The sequence below is a fragment of the Marmota marmota genome, unplaced genomic scaffold, assembly GCF_001458135.2.
Source record: "Marmota marmota marmota unplaced genomic scaffold, marMar, whole genome shotgun sequence".
Classification (NCBI taxonomy): Eukaryota; Metazoa; Chordata; class Mammalia; order Rodentia; family Sciuridae; genus Marmota; species Marmota marmota.
This window is the reverse complement of record NW_025999869.1, coordinates 21,471,676-21,495,031: the sequence shown is the minus strand read 5'-3', so window position 1 is coordinate 21,495,031 and position 23,356 is coordinate 21,471,676. Positions and strand designations below refer to the sequence as shown.

Genomic DNA, 23,356 nt, shown 5'->3' with positions numbered 1-23,356 from the left:
CTGCCTGTATTATTTTATAATATTATTTAATGAATATTTTCCTTTGAGTTGATGCATTCATAAATTGTTAAATATTTTTAAAAGGCAACTGTATGCTGCTACCTTTAAAAAATTATCCTTTGTCATAAATCGAGGATACAATAAAAATAGACAATGAAAACAATCTTATAAAAACTTGAATAAAATGTATTCCTTGCTCAAGTGTCTGAGTCTGAGACCTATTCTCTTTCTTTGGTAAAAATAACAAGTAATGGGAATTAGGACAAAATATAAAAACATTAAAAAAATAAGAAGTTGTGTTTTTTGCAGGGAAAACAATTCAAACTTTAATTTAATTGTAAAGTAAATTAAGATTTTATGACTATTTTTTTAAAGAGAAAGAGTTAGAAAAGACTGAAGAGATTCTAGTCCCCAAATCAAGCTTTGTCCTCAATTGGAACAGGAAGTTTGATGGGCATCAGCAAGAAAGCACCTTCTTCTCACCTGATCACCTGCTCAGTGCTATGACTGAGTAGCCCCTGGGTTAGTTTGCTGACCACCAGATATACAGGCTCACATTCAGGGGACTATCACTCTCCACCTTTCTTATTCTGTTTACCACATGGGTGTATGTTTATGATATCAATGGCAAAGATAACAGCTGAGATTCGTCATAAGACTTTCAATCCATGTCTTCCACACTTGGAAACCCTTCTCCAGCTGAGTGTTTGGGTGGTCTGTGATACAGGTGCCAAACTCAGTCAAAAACCCAGGTTTATAGAGGTTCCCTTAAAAGTCGCTAAGTTAACTGTGTAGACATAACTCTAATTCTCATTTCTTATGTTACTGAGAGTAAAAATCAGGGCACAAGATTCTATATCTGTTATGATCTCGATACCACAAAAAGATGCTAGAAAAAGATGAGAGACAAATAGACAAAATTGTTATCTCTGGGTGAAAGTGATCATGTTTCAGTATTATGTTCTTCTTTATACATTCCTGTATTTTCCATATTTTCAAAAATGGACATGAGTTACTCCTATACTCAAAAGAACATTTGAAAGCTATCTGTAAAATAAAACCATTTTCTTCATCAGAAGGGCTGACAGTGAGGTGAAACTGGATAACAGATGTGATTATACTTAATAAATCACAAAAAGTAAACAATCTATGCATTATAATTTATATTCTTTAGGTATGAATGGATTTCTGTCACATGGAAAATATTTCTTCAAATCAGAAAATGTAAAATGCTCTGATTTTTTGAGCATAAACAAGCATTATGCTCCATGAGAGTAGAGAGTAAGCCACATTCATCTCAGTTCTTCCAAAGAAACTAGCTCTATAAAGTATTAACTATCATTAAAGATAATTATTATTAAATGTCATTAATTATACATTATCAACCATTACAAATTATAATTAATAATTAGTTGGCTAGTGGATATTATCACTTTTGTTACATTAACTACCTATAATTGACCCTTATCAATTGATCATAATAATAACCCCTGGCATTTATATAATCTTTTACAGTTTATGACATTTATTAACATACATTGTATCTTTGAATCTTTTATAACAACTTTCTAGAAAAATATTATTCCCGTTTTTTGAGATGATGAAAACCATGGAGCAGACATTAAATGATTATATGGCCTTAGCAGAAAACAGAAGTTACTCCTAAGACTGCCATACACCTAATACCTAAAGTATTTACACATCTCTTTTAATGTACATGCATGAAGTCATTGCATTTTAAAATGTTGCATGGGCTTCAAAAGCATCTTATGCATATGTGGTCATTGGTGGTTTATGTCATATATATGTAAAGTCTCCCATAACTTGAGTAGTCCCTTTACTATTGTTATTACCATCTTTGGTTGTGCCATAACTTAGGTCATGATAGTTCAAGGGAATGTTCTAGAACTGATATTTGTCAAAGCCTGGAGATTTTGTGACTTGATTAATCTGAAAATTCATGCTTCTGGCGCTTTCCTTTATTTTCAAAGCAGCTTTTGCCATCCTCTGAACTCATGGCCAGACCTCTCACCTTTCAGGAGGGAGTAGTGGACCACAGCATTGGCACCCCGGTCAGCATCCTCAGCTCGGACCTGGAGCAGCTCTGTGCCAGGGACTATGGTGTCAGGAACACTTGCCTCATACCGGAGCTGGGTGAAGTGTGGTGGGTGGAGGTTTCCATCCTCCACATGAATGGTCACCCACACAAAGTTCCTCTTGATGGGCATCTCTTGGTCTCGGACCTGTGGGCCCAAAAGGGTATTAGCAAAAGGAATGGAAGGAGACAGGGCTAGAGATTAAGGTCAATAAATAGGATGCCCATGAAACCGTACCAAATTGTAACTCTGCATATGTCTTTAAATCTTGATCCAATCTATGGTCTATTTTCTTTTTACAAATAATTATAATTAGACTTAGCTATTTTAATGGATAATTTCACTTTGGGACAAAGGCAGAAATAGGCAAAGAAACAGTATTTTCCAGATAAGACCCCTGAAAACTTTAATTCTTTGTTAACATGATACACAGAAAAAAAAATCTATGGTCAAGTAAATTTGGGAAGCACTGAACTAAATGGAGCAAATCAGTTTTCATTGCCGCAGGATTTTTCAGAGGCTTCAATATACACTAATGTGCCTAGAGGATGATACAGGTAAGAAACTTGACCCCCACAACAGGAAGACAGAATTTTTTTAAATTAAAGTTTATGGAGGCTTTCACTCTCAAGGTCATAAAAATGTACACACAAGACCCAGAGTTTTGGGTCCTGTACCTGCTTGCCTGACCCTGGTCCTTGCTTTGGGTATGAGGGTCTTATTTTATTTGGGGTCTTTTGTTTGTTTGTTTTTGTGATGCTGGGGATTGAACCCAGGGCCTTGTGCACATGAGGCAAGCACTCTACCAAGTGAGCTATATCCCCAGCCCCTGGGTATGAGGGGATATAGCTAAGTTCCTTCTGGCTCTGACTCTTTATCAATCCACATGGTAGTCATAAAGTCATGGTGTGGGAAAAGATTTGTTGAGCGATATTTGGGGTGAGTCCAGAGAAAGCCAAGGTCCACAGGAATTTCCTTGCCAGCCACCCTGTCTCTTGTTTTCATTCCAGGAATCCCCTATGGAAGATGCCTCTGGCCAGCTGTGAAATATCCCAATTCTCTCTCTTGAATTCTCTTGACAGCATCAGCACATCCAGTTTATCAGAGATGAAGGATGCTTCCACATGCCTCCCAGTGTGTCCACCCCCCATACCCACTCACAACCACACCCTCACCCGCTTCTTCAGTGTGCTCACCATAACAGTCAGTGTATGCTGGGAGGGCCCTGAGCCCAGGTCCAATTTCCCCACGGTTACCAGGACACCACTGCTGGGGTCCAGCTGGAAGAGGCTGGTACTTTCCGGGTCTTGGCTGCCCTGGATGGTGTAGATGAGTCCCTTGCCCTTGTCCTGATCTGTAGCCTGGACTTGGAGGAGCTCGACCCCAGGCAGAGTGTCCTGGGGGACTCTGACCTCATAGTGAACCTCCAGAAACCGAGGCCTGTTATGGTTAATGTTGGCAATCATGAAAATGTAGACCTAGGGAGGACACACACAGAGAGAAGGGGGACTGTGAACTGCATGGGGACAAGGACAGTGTCTGTCTGAATCTCCACTGAACCGTCCATGCCTAGCACAGTACCTGGCACACAGAGTCATTATCCCTTGATAAACATTTCCAGAATGAATGATGGAATCTCAAAATCACCAGGCTTTCAGAACACCATGCTGTCTTATGGTTTTTCAAAAATAAAAATTTTATAAACGAGCCTTTTCTTCAAATTAAAAGTTATGTAAAATTCCAATATATGAAACAGAAAAAAAAAAAAAAAAACTATGGTAAAAATCCAGAGTAGAAATCTAGAAACCCATGACCTGCCCATTATTCATCATACCCATGGTATGATATTCTTTAACAAAAACTTCTCATTTAGGCAAATCCCTTCATCATATAGAGCTCCAGTGTGGGAACAAACATTATTCCAAGATCATAGAAGTAGAGTGTGGATTATGTAAAACTGGATCCCAGAATTTTCATTTCAGATTCTTTGAGGTCCCACCACATCCACAGAAAACTTTCTGGAACCTCATTCCAACCAAGACCACCTCCCATCTCCTCTCCACTCAGGCACTGCCAACTGAGTCCTCTAACCTGTGTGGCAATGGTGTGGAACCCATCTGTCACCTCCACAGTCAAGTTATAGCTTGACTTTCTCCGAGTATCAAGAGGCCTGGCGATGATGATGCTGCCTGTGGTCTTCTCAATGTCAAAGTCCATGTCCTTATCCCCACCTGGAGGGGCAGTGGGGAGAAAGAAGCACACACAACACAACCTCAGTGACGTAGGCGGCAGCAGCATAACTGGCATCTGGTCCTCAGATTTAGAGCACGTGGTAAAGGTACTGTGGACGTTCAAGGAAGAACCCGAATCAGAGATTCTAAGACTGTTCCAAGACGATATGTTATCTGAATGACAGGCTGGAATTGATCCGCACCAGAGTCCAAAGAGCTATATGCAAACTACTGTGATAGTCTTATGCCTAGAAAATAACTCTGTTCAATAAGAAGGAGAGGATTTAATAAACTACAAGAATCCAAGATACAGATAACGTGAAACTACTTAAATGTGTCCTGTTTAGTGATATGGAAATGTATTCACCATCTCTTACATTTAAAATATTAGTAAATGATATGTTAATATAACTCTTTATATGTGCGTGTGTGTACATGCACACATGTGTGCATAAAGAAACACATCAAAAGTGTAATGATGGATTATCTTCTGGTTGATGGGACTTCCGGTAATTTTAATTTTCTTCCCCGAATTCATTTGTGTTTTCTTACTGTTCTATAGGGTGCATGCATTATATAAAGGAAATTATGTGTAATGGGAAAATAAGTCAAGCAAGTAAAAGAGAAGGCAATCAGAACTGAAAGTAAGATCAGGAGGTCAAAGAGATCTGGCCAAGTGCAGATCTTAAGCTTATCTCTGAGCCAGGCTGAAAACTCTGGAAAATTCTCTGAGCCAGGCTGAAAACAGAACTCCCAGTACTGAAACTCCTAAGAGATTTTTAATGTAAAAATTTCAGAGAGTCTCTAAAACCTCTACATTTCTATGCAAATTTACATATGTGAGTGTGCATATGTGTTCATACAACATTTTGGTGTTGTGGGCCAGGCTATATGGGCAATGACCTAACAGACTCCATTTTGCCCTGAGACTCCACATCATGTAAGAAATGCTTCTCCCAGGGAAATCCCTACCTCTGTACTCATCAACAGTTGATTAGCATAGCATGTTTGGCAACACAAAATGGCAATTCTTATACAATGTAAAAGTGTTCTGTCTTTGGTTCCCATTTTTTCTTAGAGAATGTACCCTGTTCTGATTGATTGTCTAAATGTTAGTAACCATTCTTTAACTTGTACTCAACTAGGGACGTACTGTCCCCCTCTCTTTTCTGTTTATGATTTTTACATCTCATAATGTTTGTCTATGGTTTTGAATCATAAAAACAGCCACTTATGCTTTAATATGGTTTTGGACTATAAAAGGTGTACTCACCCCCCAGGAGGGGGTCGAAGGGTGTAGACTTGCAGCCTACCCCTTGGCCCACTAGCTGTGGATCCGGACTGCCAACTGACGAATAAAGTGTCCATCTCCTGCTTTAAGATCGACTCAGTGATTTATTGCAATCTTGCCTTAACATTAGGAAGAAGACCTTAGCATTCATCAGATTCTCAGAGGGCTTTATGAATTTCTTTTTCCAAAACAAAAACAACCACCATCAAAAAACATAGCAAAACAAAAACCACTATGATTTAGAGATAGAGAGGAATGTATGTTAGAGGAACCCATCAGAGCTTAGACCCAAGTTCCTCTTAAAATGATAAGGAGCATGGGGCTAGGGCTGTAGCTCAGTGACAGAATACATGCTTAGCATGACTGAGGCCCTGGGTACAATCTCCAGCACCAAAAGCAAGAATAAGAATGAGCATTTTTCCCTGGGTCTTGAGGAACCTGGACAAGTATGCTGAACATGGCCCCAGGGTATAACTACCCTCAGGCTCATAGTCAGGAAGTCATCTCTATCAGTATTTCATGTTTTTTGCCTCTGGGTCTTTCTGCACCATTCATTTCAGGTTTCCTAGGCATCTGGAGTAACTGAAGCACTGCCCAACCCTGTCTGGGGTCACCAGTGAAATCACAGATATTCCACCTGAGATCATGGCTATAATGGAAAGAAAACTTGACTAAAGCTACTACTCACTGCCCCAGAGAACCTGAGAAGCATGATCACTATTCAGGGCCCAAAGAGGGGCTACCAAAGAGCATGACCTTGAGGGAGGTCAGAAGGACTGCACATTGAGGACTAGAACTGGTTTACAAAGATAGAAGTGACTGGTGCTTCTTGGGACTCACCTGAGATGTGGAACCAGAAGAGGCCAGGTCGGCCCTCTACACTGATGACCCCCACCATGTGGTTCACAGGGTCTGTCTCCATGACCGTAAAACTGTAGTGGTTTTCATCAAAGGCCATTGGTATGGAGGATGGTCGAGGCTGGGGGATCCATTCTATGTGTAGCCGGACACTAGTTGAGAGTGGTGGCTGCCCACTATCGGTTGCCTTGATCTATAAAGATACCAGCACCAAAATTGAGCCACCACCAAGCTGACCTATTGTCCATTGACTCATTCGTTTGACACATTCTTGAGGGATCACGATACATAGGCATTGTGTTAGTTGTTATAACCACAGTGGTTAAACAAAACACGTAATTTGTGGTCTAGAACCTCTTGGTTAGTGAAAAATAATAAAAGCCACCATTAAGCGAAGGTTTACTGTGTGCTAGTTCATAAACTGAACTTTGCGTATATATGCCCTTTACCATTCCCATAAACTATAAACAGAAAGCTAGACTTTATTAGGCTCTTCCTACTATCAGACCTTGCTCTGAGAGTTTTGTGTGCAATGTCTTATTTAATCTTCATGGTAGGCCAAGGAGAGGTTCTATTATCATTTTCCTTCTGCAGGAGGAAACTGGAGCTCAGGATGGTTGAATTCACCCACCAAATTACATGCCTGGCTAGCAAGAAGTCTGATTCTTGAATTCAGGCCATCTGACATGATGACCCAAGGCCTACCCATTTGGTACATTGTCTTCCGGCAAGAATAATGTTCTTATTCCCAGTTGACAGATGATGAAACAAAGGCTCAAAAGAGTTAAATGACCCGTTCAATATCACACAGATGCTAGGATCAATACCCATGCACATCTTGATTTCAGAGCCTTTGTTAATCTCACTAAATCCTTATCTAAAAGAACAGATAGGGTTTCCCAGTCTCTTTCTGTGCACAGAGAAAAATCCAGAATTGGTTGGAATCAAGACTCCCAGCTTCCATTTCCATCATGCTACCAGCTGCTTCCCTCCTCCTGTGTCCTCACAGAAAAAATCCCAGCCAACTCTGCGACTCCCTCCTCTGTGACCTCTCTCTATTTGCTCACCGTTAGGATATTATATTCTCCGGCCGTAAAGGTGCTACTGGATGACACGACACCGGTGACTGGGTCAATGCTGAAACCCTCCTCATCGGTCTCCTCAATGCTATAGGTGACCCTGCCATTGAGACCCTCATCTGAGTCTGAAGCCACCAGCCTGTACACAGGCCCGGGGGACACTGGGCTGAGCCTCTCTGGAAGACGAACATTGAAGAGCTTGTGGGAGAATACAGGTGGATTGTCATTGACGTCCAAGATGCACACCACCACCCTGGAGGTGGACTTCAGGGAGGGCTCCCCATTGTCCAGCACAGTCACCTGCAGACAGAATTGAGCATGAGGACCTGGACTGAGAAATACAGAGTGGTGCATATGTACCACCACCCAGCACAACATGACCACTGCTCTGACAGTCTGTTTAATATTAGTTTGTTCTTTGGTATATGCTTGTTATTTTTATTACCATAACCTCACTTGCTCAGAATTCAGCTCTCTAGTAACTTTGTCCACAGGAAAACCAGCGAGAACAGAGAAAGGAACCAGAGAGAAGTGGAAGAAGTCAAGATCAAAGTGTCTAAACCAAAGCTGGTGCTCTTCACCCAGCAAGGCCCATGGGCCATTCCAAAAAGACTATCTACTTTTTATTTGTTTGTATTTTACAGTAGTTCATGCTCCTTTGAGCTACTTGAGGTTAGAATATGTTTATGCAGGAATGGGTGGAACCTCTTGAGTCAGACACATAACCCAATACACGAAATGAAATTCAGAATGAGAGAAAAGACACTAAAGCAATTTCAGACTCAGAAGCTACTTTGTATAGGGGCAAATCATTCCATGCATATAAGCCCTAAGAACACAGCATGAGATAGGACATTACCACTCACAGTGATTCCAGATTTTTAAAATACTTTAAATTTTTAAAGGCAAATTTGTCAGTCCCTAGAAACTCTAGAAGACCATTTAGCTGTTACTAGTAATACTCATTTCTGTGCAGTCTGTGAACATAGAAGACAAATATATACATATATGTCAAATATATATACATATGACAAATATATATACATATATATATATATATATATATATAAACATATATATGCATTCTAGATTCTTCCACTAACCTAGTGCTTGACCTTGGGTGAGTCTCTTTCTGGAACAGAGGGCTGCACTAGAAACCAGACCTGAGAAGCACATAGCACATGTATACTGCTCCTCCTTCCCACACTTACTTCAGACGTTATTAAGGACATGACCTCCCTTGTCAGTGCTGATGAGCAACAAAGACCCAACAATCTTTATCACTAACCACAACAAGGCTCAGTTCAAGTCTGTCCCCTTCCCTGAGCCTAGAACTCTCCTCAGTCACAATACCAGAGACATGTATACAACTCCAAGGTCTGCCGTGGCCCCATAAATCACTACAAATTCAGTGACCAGGTTCACCACTATTACTTGTTGGCATAATTGTAGCAGGCTTCCTTTTCCCCCACCCCCACTTTATGAATACTGTTGTTATTCCCAAGAAATAGAAACTAGCCCGAGATAAAACCTACCAGCCTGGAGACTGGCCGATCTGTCCCTGTTCTTATCAAGAGATAAGAGACAACTTACTGACCCCTGAGATGGGGACGTGCTGGTTTCCCTGTTCTTACCTTGAGAAAATAAAGGGACATGCCGGTTTCCCTGTTCTCCTTTCTGTCTCTGTACCCAAGAAACAAACTTGCCTTCCACAAAATCAGGACTAAACCCGCCCCTAGCGCGAGGCCATGATTTTAGCCTATAAAAGGTAACATTCAAGGGGCAGTTGCTGCTGCTGTCCCTTCCTCTGTGCAGAACAGCCTTGTCAGGCTCCTAACAGTAAACCTGCTTCTTATCCCAGGGGTATGTGTGTGTGATTAGCCCTGTGCCACTTTTCTTGGATGACCCACCTCCAGAACGTGTTCATCCTTGTTCTCTCGGTCCAGCTGCTTGGCGGTGGACAGGAGACCTGCGGGAGAAATGGTAGGAGGCAGACGTGAGCAAAGGGCTCCCAGAGCCACTGCACTGAGATGAGTTCAGGATGATACTCGATGAGAATTATCAGATGGGAATTCTTCCAGTCTTTGGAGAGCAAGTATATTAAGGGGAAGGGAAGGGAAAGTGAGGGGGTAAAAGAGAACAACAGTGATAATGTGCTAGCTGAAGTTCCCACCTACATTTGCTTGGGGTGATGGGTCAGAAACTCAGCAACCTCACAGCATCATCACCCTGTCCAATCAAATGCCTGCCCCCTCAGATATTCACCCAATCAGATGACAGCCCACTCATACCCACCCAATCAGATGCCTGCCCACTCAAATACTCACCTGTTCAGATGCCCATCCTCTCAGAAAGAACTGAGCTGGATGGAAATCCCTTGTTCCTGACAGACTCTAACCTAATGACTCTAATCTGAGGAAACAAGGGAGAGTAGAAGCCAGTTCTTTGCAAGATTTGGAAACCTCAGAAGTTGAGGTTATTGTTATTAATGTCATCCTAAGCCCTCAGCCTAAGAGGTCATGGTTGAGTATGAAAAATGTCCTCTAAGGAGAAACAAAGCTATTGGTAGCCATCAGTGAACCATCAGAAAACTGTCCGTAAGTTCATTGATTTTGTTTAAGCGTCATGAAGTCATGAAGATAAGGGAAGCGAGAGTCCGCTCTTGCTGGACGCTCAGTAAAGAGAATGGAGGTTCTGTGTGGGGTGCAATGAAGGCAAAGGGGATTCCGCCTTGGGGTGGAGCCTCCAGTGAAAGAGAAGAGCTTGGTGTGAGGAGGTGTGTCTCTGTCAGGAGCATGTGTGATCCCCTCTTGGAGCAGAACATGCGTCGTCCCAGCTTCTTCTTCTCTGACGGCAGGCATGGGAGGGGTCAAGGAAGATGCCCTGGAAAGCACCATGTCCAGGCACCCTTCCAGACAGAAGGAAGATGAGTGGAAACAGGGCATAACATTCCTCTGTGACTGGTGTGTGCCGTCCCTGTCACCTATTCAGTTCATGCCTAAGCTGAGGGGCTGGATAAAGAAAAGCTTGGACTCTGGGACACTCCCGCCCCAAGGAAGAGTGTGAGGGGTACTGGGTCTCAGGGTGAGCCCTCTGGTCTCCTTCTTCCTTTCCCCCTGCCCCTTCTCTTTCTCCATTCCCTTTTTTTCTGAATATCCCTCTCCCTCCCCTCTCTTCCTTTCTCCCTTCTCTCTCTATCTGTCTTCTGAATCTCGGGCTCTCGTCCTCACTGTCTTCCCTCTCTCCATTCCTCTCCCTTCCCTCCCTTGCTTTCTCCCTTCCTCTCTCGGTATCTTCTTTTTTCTTTCTTTTATCTTTTTATCTTTCTCTCACCACTGCTTCCCCCTACCTCATAAGGGCTTGTGTTCCTGGAATCACTGCTCCGTGGGCTCCTGAGCTCTTACTCCTTATTACCTTGAACCCCTTCTCTGACAAATGGCAGATTCTCCGACACATGTCCAAATTCCCAGGGATTGCCCATATAGAATGAGGGGACATCAGAGCCTTCCACACAGGGCTCCCGAGGACCCACTAAGGAGGTGTGTGGAATGCCCCTCAACTCTCCTGGCACTTAGTGTCACTCGACCGATTTATCTCTTAACCATTTTCCCCTCCAAACAAAGACCCTTCCTTAACCCTTCCCTTCCTCCCTTCCCTCATCCAATCTTTTTCTAACAGCTGTTGACTCTCCTCAGATAGACTCCTGATCCCCTTTCATCTTGACCCACCGCAGTGCAATTCTTTCCCCAACTACCTTTTCATCGTCATCTCCCTGTTCTTCCCTCCCCCGGCCTCCCCCAGCACCAGTGTTCACTGAGCTCTCACAGACCCAGACTTTCTTCTCATCTTTCTATTTTTCTACCTATTAACTTATTTAATGCTCACAATTGTCCAGGAGGGAGCTGCTACCATCTCCATGTTACTGGTGAGAAGTCAGGCACTATGGCTTGAATGTGTCCTCCAAAAGTTCGTGGGTTGGCAACTGAATCCTCACGTTCATATCTTAATGGTATTTTTAGGTGGGGGCTTTGGAAGCAAATTAGGTTTAGATGAGTTGGGGGTGGTAAGGTCCCCAGTATGGCATTAGTGGCTTTATCAAAAGAGGAGAAGACACTCACACTAGCACACTTGTTCTGTCTTACCATATGACACCTTCTGCCATGTTATAATGCAGCAAGAAGGCCCCCTACCCCATGCTAGCACCATGCTCTTAGAGTTTCCAGCTTCCAGATCTGTGCAGTAAACCAACCTGTAATCCTTATCAATTATCTAATGTGTGGTACTCAGTTACAGCAACACAAAATGGACTAATGTAAGCAGAAGAGTAACTTTCCCAAGATACCACCATTTATAAGTAGAGGAACTGGGATATGCCTTTTGAAAATTGACCTGCTTGCCGTATCTTCAATGAGATCCTGGTCTTTGTCTCTCTTGGATGTTGTCCATGTCCTTCTCCTTGTCCATGTCCCCTCCCTGACTGCTGTCTGTAAAAATCCTCCCCAACCTTCAACTTCCTATATTCACCCTATTCCAAAAAGCAGCTGCAGATCCACTACACAGACCAGATCATCTTCTTCCTCCTCTGAGCAGCTAGAGCACCACACCTACTCATATTTTACAAAGCTGTGTTCTTTTGCACTGGTTCTGTAGTCCTTCCATCTAAATATTCATGCTCCTGATGGACTGAATTTCCCAAAGCCTGAAACCATGTTTTATTTTTTCACATCTCTCCACTGCACATCATTTAAAGGCCTCACCAGGGCAGGTACCTTTAAACATTTGCTGAGTAAATGAATGTATCTTGGATTTAGCCAAAGATTGTGAATAAAGCCAAGAAATTCGTTCATCCATGTAACAATTATTTGCTGAGCTTCTACTATATGCCATATACTAATTATATTGTGATAGGCAAAAATAGTAAAGGTCCTTTTTCTAGGGAACCTTTGAAGTCTAGTGGGCAAGGATAATTCATGGAGTGAACATACAGATGAACATAATGGGCTGTATGATACATGTTACGAAAGGGAGCAAATGGTGCCAGGAAGTGTATTATGGTATCAGGAAAATCCTCTCTGGGTGAGGAGCAGCCATGGACTGAAGCAGCCATGTGACTGGAACCCAGAGAACAGCAGCTTGATAGGGCAAGGTGAAGCCAGAGGGGTCAGCAGGGCTGGGTCAGGCATGAGAGTCCATGGGTCATGGCAAACTCTGACTTTTCTCTTAAAAGCACAAAACAAGCATCTCAGCTACCCCTGTAGGAAATGGGGAATGCGATGGTGAAGATGAGGATGGTAGGCTGGAATCATGGCGGATACATTCTTTTACTTTTAAAAAGTTCATGCTAATAAAGATTTCTTCTCCTCAACTGCAGGAAAACTAAGAACATCTCTGCCTTCTAGGGCATTCTGCCAGAACTGCTGTCAGGAAACTGTTGATAGTAAACAGAAGAGGGATTTGGAAGAAGTTGAGAAGTTAATGCCTCGGGTGAGAGATCTCTTAGCTCTTCTAAAAAGGGAGGGACAGGGTGGGCCCAGGTAGAAAACCAGCTTAAGCCTGTTCTCCAGTAGAAAAGCATCCTCCTCCTGGGTTGACTACTCCATACCCTGAGTTCCAAGGTTAATAGGAAAGGCACCCAACAGATGTCCCTGGGGAAAATAGACACTTGTATTACCCACTCACTGTCTGCCCCAGAACTCCCTCCCAGAACCTCCTTGGTCTTAAGGGTCAAGGCAGAGCCCACTAGCATTCTCCCTCTTCCCTTACTCCAGTCTTACCAGGGTTCTGTCCTTCTAGGACAATGGTAAACGGTTGTGGAATGGGATGTTGTGTTCAGAGTATGTTGTGTTCATATTCTGAGAGGAAGATGTGGCCTTAGAGAAGTTCCCCCAAGCACTGGAAAGTGGTTCTCAAACTCCAGTGCCAGTGGGAGCTAGGCAGGTGTAAATGGGGTTTTAGACTGAGAAAAAGACCATAGGGGACGATGGGGACCACAGGGACCATGAGGACCAGAGGACATAAGCTTGGTCTGCTCAGGAAGCTGCTGCCAGTCTCTGGTATAATGTGGCCCTATGGAAAGATGGAGATAGTGTGGCCAGACCTTCCCATTTTTGAAGAAAAATCACAAATCTGAAATGCTTTGTGGAATCTGCCAATTTTAAAATGTTGGGAAAAAAATCATTGTTTAAAGCTTGTGCCAAATAAGTCATTTTATATATTTATGAATATATTATATAGAAATATATATGTGAAATAAATATATATGCACACACACACACACACACACACTCATCAACACATAAAATTACTAGGTCAAATTGTATGCTTCATTCTAATTTTAAAAGGTACTGATCTATGACAACATTTTACCTGCTTGCATTCTACCAATAATGAATAAAAGTATTATTACTCCAAAAAAAACTTGTGCCAGTCCGACAAAACACCCTGTGGGTTATACCCAGCTCACTGCTGCCAATTGGTGGCTGCTGCATTCCTTTAACCCATCCACCATCCTTTCTCCATATGTTCTTGGACCAAGGACAGTTGCTAGTGAGAGTTCTAAGTGGATCCCTATTGCCACTGTATGGGTGAAGTTGGGATCAGTCTGGAACTAAGGTTAAAGATGGCTCTCTGTCTGATGCTTGTGACTCCAGGAGGGATCAGCATGGGAGCATTTGGAGATCCGAAATAGCCCCAGATGTTGCTGGATCCCAAGGCAAGAAAGCTGACAGTAGATTCTTCTCCTTTTCCTGTGGAGATGGACTTAGTAGAAAAATGTCTCAGGCTTTAGCACCCATTAGAATCCCTGAATTTCTTATTAAAACACAGATTTTCTAGACCCTCTCTCAGAATCCTGATTCAGGAGGTCTGGGGTGAGGCTTTGAATTTTCAACCACTTTGCAGGTGATGCAATGATGCTTGGGTACCACATTTTGAGAAACTTCATTGCACAGATCCCTATTTATCTATATTTCTGGGTCCTTACCTGTGAATGGGTGAATAATGAAGGATCCCATGTGATTCCCACTGGTGATGTTGAAGGTTAGCTTCCCTTTTGAGCTGGAGTCTGGGTCCCAGGCATCCAGTTGAAGCACAGAGGTGCCCAAGGGAGCATCCTCCTGGATGGAGGGGTAGAACACGGGTCTGGACATCCGGGGTGGGTTGTCATTGACATCTGTGACCTCAATGTAGACTTCAGTGACAGAAGAGAGTGGTATAGAACCCCTGTCCACAGCCAGTACTGTCAACCAGTAGTAGGGCACAAATTCCCGATCCAGGGGCATCAGCGTCTGAATCATTCCTGGGGACAGGTAAATCACCAAACCCAAAATTCTTTAGAGCTCAAAATATCTTTAGAAATTACGCTACCCAATCCCTGATCTTTACTGTGGAAAGGATAGGATAAGTATTCCACAAAAAGAGAGAATGGTTGCCAAGTAGACATGGGAGATGTTGAGTTGAACGTGGGGAATTATGGAACCTCCCAGAACCATTTTTTGCTGAAAGAGGCTCTCAAATCTGGCATATGGGCCTGTATAGGGTTTAAGGAGGTAGCAGTAGCTTATCCATTTTCTCCTAACTACTTCAACCCAAGTGCCATTGATGTATTTTACATTTCTTAGGGCAATCCTCTTTTTTTTTTAAGAGATGGGGTCTTCCTAAGTTGCCCCAACTGAGCTCCAACACGTAATCCTCCAACCTCAACCTCTCCCAACTACCAGTAACTGTCATTTGACTGTTTTCTTCACTCTTTAAGTCCTGATAGATCATCAATATAAGGATTAGGCATTTTATGAATAAATTACTATTTCCTTCTCCATCATCTTCATGAATTTGGGGGCTTACCTCCATTCTTTAGCTCACTCACTCCACAAATTGCTTACTATGGGCCAGCTCTGTTTTAGAACTTGAGAAAAAGAAACTTGCACCCTAAGTTCTCATAGATCACACTCAACTGGCAGGGCCTGTGCTCAGAACAGAGCAGAGCACTCCAGCAATGGCAGATGGGAACCTGAGGCCCAGAGAGGGAGCCTGGCTTAACCAAGATTATGCAGGGAGAAGTGAAGGATCTTGGTCTGGCACTGACCATCTAAAGCCCTTTTGACCTCATCGCCAGCCCTTTGATTGTAAATAAATCATCCACCAGGTTGTAAATTCCTTGAGGACAGCCAGCTTCCTCATTCACCTAGGATCTCTTCAAGGTCCCTCTTAGTAGTTGGTGCTCAGTATGTACTTGCTAAACTGCACTTATTTTCTACAAAACTTAAAAAAAAAGAATAAGTTGATGTCACATTTTTGGAGGGAAATTTGGAAATAACTATTGCCATGGAAAATGTACATTATTGGTCTGGGGTTTAGTGGTAGAGCAGCTGTTAGCCATGTGTAAGAAGGCCCTGGACTCTGATCCCCAGTACTGTATGCATTATCCTTTGACCCACTGACTTCATTTTTAAGAGTTTTTCCTAGGGACTAGGGATGTAGGTCAGTGGTAGTGTTCGCCTAGCATGCACGAGGCCCTGAGATCAATCCCCAGGACCACAAAAATAAATAAATAATAAATAAAACAGTTTTTCCTAAAGACACTAATATATATGAGTAAAAGAACATAAATAAGGTTGTTAGACCTATGTGATAAAGTAATATGCACCAAATAAAAATGGATGAAAAACATTTATATGTACTAGAAAAATAAGATGTCCTGAGGTGACATTATATAAAAATGTAAATTTCAGAAGTAGTGTATTGTTTTGTAATAATTACATAGTGAAAATATATCAGATACAATTAAATAGTGAAAATATATCAGATACAAAGAGGGAAAAAATCAGTGTATAGATGAAGTTGTTAATAAAGATGGTATTTGTACAACGGGAACTATGGAACACTGAAGAAAGAAGCTGAAGAAGACCCTAGAAGATGAAAAGACTCCCATGTTCATGGATAGATAATCTTGTTCAGAATTAATATTGTCAAAATGGTCACACTACCAAGAGCAATACATAGATTCAATGCAATCCCCAACAAAATACCAATGACATTCATCACAAAACTAGGGGAAAATGGTCCTAAAATTAATTTGGAAGAATAAGAGACCCAGAATAGTCAAAGCAATTCTGAACAAGAAGAGTAATGCAGGAGACATCACAACACCTGATCTCAAATTATACTATAGAGCTATAGTAACAAAAAATGGCATGATATTGGCACCAAAACAGACATGAAGACCAATGGAATAGAATAGGAGACAGAGATAAACCCACATACTTGTAGTCATCTGATACTTGACAAAGGTGACAAGAATATGTGTTGGAGAAAAGATAGCTTTTAAACAAGTAGTGCTGGGAAAACTGGAAATCCATATGTAGAAGAATGAAATTAGATTCCTATCTCTCATCCTGCACCAAAGTCAAATAAAAGTGGATCAAAGACTTAGGAATTAGACCAGAAACCTTGCAAAAGTTATAAGAACACATAGGGTCCATCATAAAGGTGAGAGCAACAACTTCCTCAAAAGACCCCTACAGCCCAAGAAATAAAACGAACAATCCATAAGTGGGATATCATCAAATGTCAAAGCTTCTTCATAGCAAAGGAAATGATTAAGATCATGAAGAGAGAACCTATGGAATGGGCAAAATCACTTCCAGCTGTTCCTCTGATCAATATCCAAAATTTATAAAGAACTCAGAAAACTCAAAGCCCAAAAAACAACCCAATAAATAAGTGGACAAAAGAACTAAACAGACATTTTTCAAAAGAAGAAACACAAAAGATGGACAAATACACGAAAAAATGTTCAACCTCTCTAGCAATTAGGGAAATGCAAATCAAAACCACTAAGATTGAATCTCACTTTGGTCAGAATGGCAATTATCAAGAACACAACAATAAGTACTGGCAAAGGTGTAGGGGGAAAGGTACACTCATACATTGTTGGTGGGGCCTGCAAGTTAGTACAACCACTCTGAAAAGCAGTATGGAGATTCCTCAAAAATAGAAACAGATCTACTCTATGACCCAGTTATCCAGCTCCTCAGTATTCCTCCAAAAAAATCTAAAATCAGCATACTAGAGCAATACAGTCACACCAATGTTCATAGCAGCACAATTCAAAGAGCAAAATTATAGAACCAGACCAGATGCCCATCAACAAATGAAAGGATCAAAAAAAAAATGTGGTATATATACACAATGGAGTTTTACTCAGCCATAAAGAAGAATGAAATAATGACTTTTGCTGGTATATGGGTGGAAATGAAGAACATCATGCTAAGTGAAATAAACTAGACTCAGAAAAATCAGGGGCCAAATGCTTTCTCTCACATGTGGAAACTAGAGCAACATAAGGAAAAGAGGAAGTGTAGGGAAGGGGATCGGATATCACAGATCTATAAGGAATATCGGTGGGGTTGAAGAAGGAGATTGAGAGAGAGGGAGGACAGGAAAGGATAGGAAATACAGAATTAACAAAATCACATTATATGCATATATAAATGTGCCACAGGGAATTTCACCTTTAGGTATATGTGGAAAGTATCAATCAATCAATAAAGTAGGAAGCTCAGTAGAGGAAGGAGAAAAGGAGGAAAGAAAGGGAACAGGAATTGAAAACAAATTATGGAATTTGATGTATGCATGTATGATTTTGTCAAAATGAATCCAACTACTATGTATAAGTCTATGCTCTAATTTTAAAAAGATTGTATTTGAGGAGATGGAATGCAGATGAGTATATATATATATATATATATATATATATATATATAATTAAATTTATAAAATTAATTTTATATATATATATAATTAAATAAAGATGTATAAGCAGCATATATTACTTTCATATTTTGTGTGTGTGTATGATAAAAGTATCAGGAAAGAGAATCCCTATTTATTGTTTCTATCTGCGGCCTGATTTCTTTCAGGACAGTCCCTGATTTTCCTACACCCAGTCCCCGGCATTCCAGCGTTCCCATCCTACCCCACCCCCAGTACCTGTGTCTTGGTTGATAGTGAAAGCTTCAAGGCCAGTGCCAGCCCGCAGAAAGTACTGGAGCTCCCCATCCAGGCCACTGTCGTCATCGTGAGCAGACACCAGCATCACCTGAGTTCCCGAGGGGCTGTTCTCTTGCACGTGAGCCTGGTGCACAAAGGAGGTAAAGCGGGGAGGATGGAGATTCTCATTCACATCCAGGACTATCACCTCCACGTGGCAGAGGGTCCTACGGGCCAGGGGCCTCCCACTGTCACTGACCCACAAGCTCAGGTTGTACCCAGCCCGCCTCTCAAAATCCAACTCTTTTTCCAGACTCAGTGCCCCAGTCATCGGATCCATCCGGAAGGTTCCATGGGCATCCTCCAACAGGACATATCGCACTTCACCTGCAGGACCCAGGTCAGGATCCGAGGCATCCAGAAACGTCAACACCGTTCCTGGGGGCAAGTCCTCTGGGACCTTCAGGCTGCTGTGTTCTGTGATGCACTGGGGAGAGTTATCATTCTCATCTTCCAATGTGACTATCAAGTCAGTGACAGAGAAGAGCTGGTGGCCCTTCCTGGGCTGATCCCTGGCCTCTACCTTGAGTATATACCGAGGTTCTCCTTCCCGGTCCAAGTACCCTGTGACCACTAGCTCCCCAGTGAGAGGGTGGAGGGAAAACTTCTCTGTAGGGCTCAGCAGGGTGTAGCGAACCCGGCTGTTGTCCTCTGAGTCAGCATCTTTTGCTTTCAGCTGTGCAATTGTGGTTCCAACCTCTGTGTCCTCTGAGATCGTTAGCTGGTACCCGCCAGGAGGAAATGTGGGTGCGTTGTCGTTCCAGTCCTGCACATTCACTGTCAGCACCTTCCAAGAGGCCTTCTGGGGAGTGCCCAGGTCATACACTGTGACATTGAGGAGGTAGTAACTGGTGGTTTCGTAGTCCAGCGGAGCAGCTACTGTGAGCAGCCCCGTCTCCAGCTCAATGTCAAAACAGCCCTCTTCATTGCCATCTGCAATCACATAGACCAGTTTGCCATTAAAGCCAGCATCGGGGTCAGTGGCTGCCAAGCGGGCCAAGGGCATGTTGATGGGAACACGCTCGAGAACGTCAATGGACTGGGGGAAGTGGTCCTCAAACTGGGGGGTGTGACGATTGATCTGATATGTGCTCAGGGAAGTGAATTCCTCGTCACCGGGCTCCTGGTCCTGAAGCCCAACAGAGTGAAGGATGGTCTTTGTGAAGTGTGTGAGCACCCCCGTCTTATCACACCTTACAGGGACCTCCAAACGAGGGTCCTTCACCACGGTCACATTCAGAGTTGTGGGGGAAGCATAGTTTTTGCCATCTGAGGCTGTAATTTTCAAGGAATACCCGGTGGGATGATCAGTGGAGAGATTCATAAAAGAACGTTTGAGGGATATCACCCCGGAGAAGTCATCTAGAGAAAAATAATCTGCTTCGTTGCCGGACACCATCTCGTATTTCAGGTTCTGAAGCTCATCCACATCGATGGCTGACACGGTCATTATCAACTTCCCCACTGGCCAATCGTGGCGGATAGACACTGTGCAGTTGACCTCCTCAAACATGGGCTGGTTGTCATTCAAGTTCTTGAGACTAAGAGAAACGGACACTTCCTTCTCCTGGCGGAAAGGGGATCCCCAGTCCGATGCCCGAACCCGGAAGGTATAAATTCTTTTCATGAGCTCATAGTCCATGGGTTTGGAGGTGGAGATGATCCCCAGGTAAGGGTCGATAGAGAATGGCACAGCTTTGGGGCCAGCAATGGAATAGGTGACATATCCATTTTCCCCATGATCCCAGTCAGTGGCAGTAACAGTCAAAACACTGGTTCCTGGAGGGATGTTCTCCTCCAAGGTGCCATCGTAGGAAGACCTGTTGAAGATGGGGGCGTGGTTGTTACAGTCTACGATGTCAATGACCACCGTGGCAGCGGCCAGGCCCGATGAGGTCCTGACGTGTAGCTGGTAGTGGGCTCGGTCATGGAAGTCCAGGAGCTTCGTGGTGGTGATCAACCCAGTGCGAGTGTTGAGTTTAAACCCTGTGCTCTCTGAGGATGGCTTTAGAATGTACTGCAGGTTGGGGAAGGTGGGGGTGACTTTCACCAACACCACGCGACTTCCGGGAGGGGAAAACTCGCTAAGCTTCACCCTATAAACAGCCTTCTCGAATTTGAGGGAAGCTAGTTTGGAGGGTGGTAGGTGAAAGCCCCTGATCTGGGAATAAAAAGTAGGTCTGCCCCCGCTCCTGGCCTGCAGGCTGAGGTTGAATCCGTGAAGGTGCTCCATCCAGTTGACATCTTTGACAGACACCAGACTGAATTCATTGCCGTGGGCATAGGACTTGACGGCCTTGAAGTGCTTTCCAGGGTCTCCTCCGACAACTTCCAGGGAGTCCACTTCAGCCCCTGAGCCGTTTGCATCTACCACTATGGTGGCATAGGCTGTACCTTCATTGTCATCTGGTGGAGTCACCACCACTGAGGCAATGGCCAGGGACTTCCTGGGGGCAGGCTCCACGTGGACCACAAGAGAAGCCAAGTTCCCAAATCCGTTGCCCTCAGAGATTTTTCGCATGCGGTCCACAGCCAGCACCTGGAGCTCATACTTCCCTCTCCAGGTGACATTGAGCTTCCCAGCCACCGTGACCACGCCGCTGGTGGGATGGATCGCAAACGCATCTGACCTTGAATTGAAGGCATAATAGAACTCAGCGTTCTGGCCCAGGTCAGCGTCGGTGGCTGTCACTTTGCAGATGGGACTCTTGAGGGGCATGTCCTCAGAGATGGTGACTCTGTATGATGGCGGGGAGAAGAGGGGCCTCAGATCATTCTGGTCCAGGATGTGGACCACCACGCGGGTCAAAGCTTCAAACTCCAAGGTCTTCTCCGTGGCTTGGATGATAAGGGTGTAGCTGTCCCGCACCTCCCTGTTGAGAAGTGCCGTATTGCTGCTCTTTGTCCTTATTCTCAGGAAGCAGAAGTTCCCCACCACATATTCCTCCGTCTTAAATACATTGGCCACGTCCCCAGAGATGATCCGGTACCTCACTGCCCACTGGGGCTCCGCGAGGTACATGCCCATTTTCTCAGTGCTCTCCACATAGGTCTTGGGAGCAGAGTTTTCGTAGATGGTAACATTGTAAAGCGAGTGTGTGAAGTGCCATGCTGAGGAGGAGACGATTCCTTCGGAGGGCTTCTCGCAGGTCACACAAGGGAGCACCAAAACAGCAAGACCCAGCAAGGCATTAATCATGGTGGAAAAAAAAAAAAAAAACTCCCGAAACCTTGGCAAATGGAAAAAAAAAGATGCAGGTTAGGAAAGAAATAATTCCTATTGCTATGGTTCTTAACCCCACAGCAAGGAATTACCTGGCCCCAAGTGTCCATAGTGCTCAGCTAGCTGAAAGATAAAAGATCTATCTACACTTGTCCCACTACCCATCCTTGGGGACAGAGCCGACTCTGACTCATCTGATAACAGAAACAAAGACAACTTAAAATGTTCTCTCAGGAGCACCCAGCAGAAACCACACACTCCCGATCACTTACTCCTTTTCCCCCAAAACTCCCTGTGATGGTAAAATAGTCCCGGCTCTTAGGCAGGCATCCAAGCTCCGTGATCTGGCTCTAAGCACCTTTTCTCACTGTCCTTCCTCCGCACCTCTCCAACAAGGCTGAGCTCCAGCCAGAGCTCTGACTTAACGCAGGGGCTGCAGAGAAGCAGAGTGGCCAGGATCCCGAGCCTGGCACCCCTAGCACTGACACCCCTCCACCCTTTTGCTCCGTGGGTGACTCTGGGCAAGTTCTTGAACTTCTGTGAACCTCAATTTCTTCTTGTGGGATAAGAATATTGCCAATCTTATAGAATCCATGCGCAAAAAAATATTTTAAATCAAGGTAAGTGACGTAGCAGGGTACACAGCATGGTAAGTTTTAATTAATATTAGCCGTTATTAATAACAGGAAGGGAGCAGGGCAGACCCCACACCTACTGAGAAGCAAAGCAGAAGCCAGGAGGCAAGTTCCTTGAGCTGTAGACCCCTACCTGAAGCTTATGCTCACCTGTCCCCATCCCTTGTGACCAGGGCCTGATGCCAACTCATACTGTAACCAGAACACAGACCACCCCAGACTCCTGGAATGTCAGAGCTGAAGTGGACGTTAGAGATGACGAAGTTCTGTCCCTACTCCTCATGCATCCTTGGGAAGAGTCCCTGAGTGAGTCTTGCCCCAGATCACACAGTGGGTGGTCAGGTAGGAATCGGTCCCTGGAAAGTCCTTCTTGAACTGACCATGAACGAAAGCTTTGCCTCTCCAAGACTTGCTGCCGTCCCCATTCTCTCCCTTGTTGTTTCTCATGATACCAAACCCTGAATCCAGCCTGGATAGGTCAGAGGCCAGGGCCAGGGCCAGAGGCTGAGAGGCCAAGAGTAAGGCTGGGTGCAGCAGGCAGGTGCCTGGGCTGTCCTTGGGCGTCCTGATTCCTAGATGCTCCTCGGCTGCCAGCCTGCTGTGCTGGAGCATTCCTGGATGAAGCAGGTCGGACTTGTTTTTCCAGTTACCTTGCTCTTCAAAGGCAAGAAAGAGTTAAGCTTCCAGGGCAAGGGGAAAGGAGAGGCTGGGAGCCAAGCCTGCCCAGAAAATGCACTGGGCACAGGGTTCATTAGGACCCGGCTGGTAACAGCCCAAGTGGGGCGTCAGGAATGGAAAAGTCTGCCTAACTGGGTTCTGAGGATCTGTGACAGAAAAGAACCCCAATATGCCCCATTCTTCCAGCTTCCCATCACTCTCTGTCCCCTGAGTTCT

The 23,356-nt window shown here is 43.9% G+C and overlaps 1 protein-coding gene across 1 annotated transcript in view; it reads right to left on the bottom strand.

Moving 5' to 3' along the window:
* The window catches only part of Fat2 (FAT atypical cadherin 2), an 87,333-nt gene that overhangs the window by 46,412 nt on the left and 17,565 nt on the right, over positions 1 to 23,356 (bottom strand). The window contains exons 2-9 of the mRNA XM_015492706.2: positions 18,545 to 21,834; positions 14,538 to 14,852; positions 9,466 to 9,524; positions 7,544 to 7,855; positions 6,459 to 6,669; positions 4,188 to 4,327; positions 3,293 to 3,574; positions 2,033 to 2,243 (exon numbers count right to left, since the gene is read on the bottom strand). Coding sequence (XP_015348192.1) covers positions 2,033 to 2,243; positions 3,293 to 3,574; positions 4,188 to 4,327; positions 6,459 to 6,669; positions 7,544 to 7,855; positions 9,466 to 9,524; positions 14,538 to 14,852; positions 18,545 to 21,803 — 4,789 coding nt within the window. The 5' untranslated portion in view covers positions 21,804 to 21,834. The remainder of the gene's footprint in view (positions 1 to 2,032; positions 2,244 to 3,292; positions 3,575 to 4,187; positions 4,328 to 6,458; positions 6,670 to 7,543; positions 7,856 to 9,465; positions 9,525 to 14,537; positions 14,853 to 18,544; positions 21,835 to 23,356) is intronic.